This window comes from Chaetura pelagica, unplaced genomic scaffold (genome assembly GCF_000747805.2).
Source record: "Chaetura pelagica isolate M959 unplaced genomic scaffold, ChaPel_1.0 scaffold893, whole genome shotgun sequence".
Taxonomy (NCBI): Eukaryota; Metazoa; Chordata; class Aves; order Apodiformes; family Apodidae; genus Chaetura; species Chaetura pelagica.
Genome location: NW_009952584.1, coordinates 4,425 through 4,835, shown reverse-complemented (window position 1 = coordinate 4,835; position 411 = coordinate 4,425). Strand labels below are relative to the sequence as shown.

The window sequence follows — 411 nt, the reverse complement described above, 5'->3', positions numbered from 1 at the left end:
CGCGGGGCGGGGGTCCGGGGAGGGGCCGGGGTGGGGGCCACGGGGCTGGGGTTGGGGTCCACGGGAACTCCCTGGGGGGGGCCTTGGCTGGGGGCTGCATGGGGGTGTGCTGGTTGTAAGGCACCCACCTCTGCAGCAAGCAGGTGCCAGGGCATGTCCCCACCCCCACCGTGAACCCCTGGGGGGGTCCAGGCGCGTGTCCCCCCTCCCACCCCCCCAGATTTGGGTGCTGACAAGGAGACCTGAGCTGTGGCTTTCATGAGAGTCGCTCTTTTCTTCCAATAAGGCGGCGTTTCGATTTCCAGAATCCCTCGCGGATGGATCGCAACGTGGAGATGTTCATGACCATCGAGAAATCCCTGGTGCAGGTAAGAGGAGCCACCCCTGCCCCCCCAACCCCCTGGACCCCCA

The 411-nt window shown here is 66.7% G+C and overlaps 1 protein-coding gene across 1 annotated transcript in view; it reads left to right on the top strand.

The window, feature by feature from the left end:
* The window catches only part of LOC104385231 (SWI/SNF complex subunit SMARCC2), a gene marked incomplete at its 3' end in the record, with an annotated part of 9,163 nt that overhangs the window by 4,348 nt on the left and 4,404 nt on the right, over positions 1 to 411 (top strand). Inside the window, exon 4 of the mRNA XM_009993660.1 lies at positions 287 to 368. Coding sequence (XP_009991962.1) covers positions 287 to 368 — 82 coding nt within the window. The remainder of the gene's footprint in view (positions 1 to 286; positions 369 to 411) is intronic.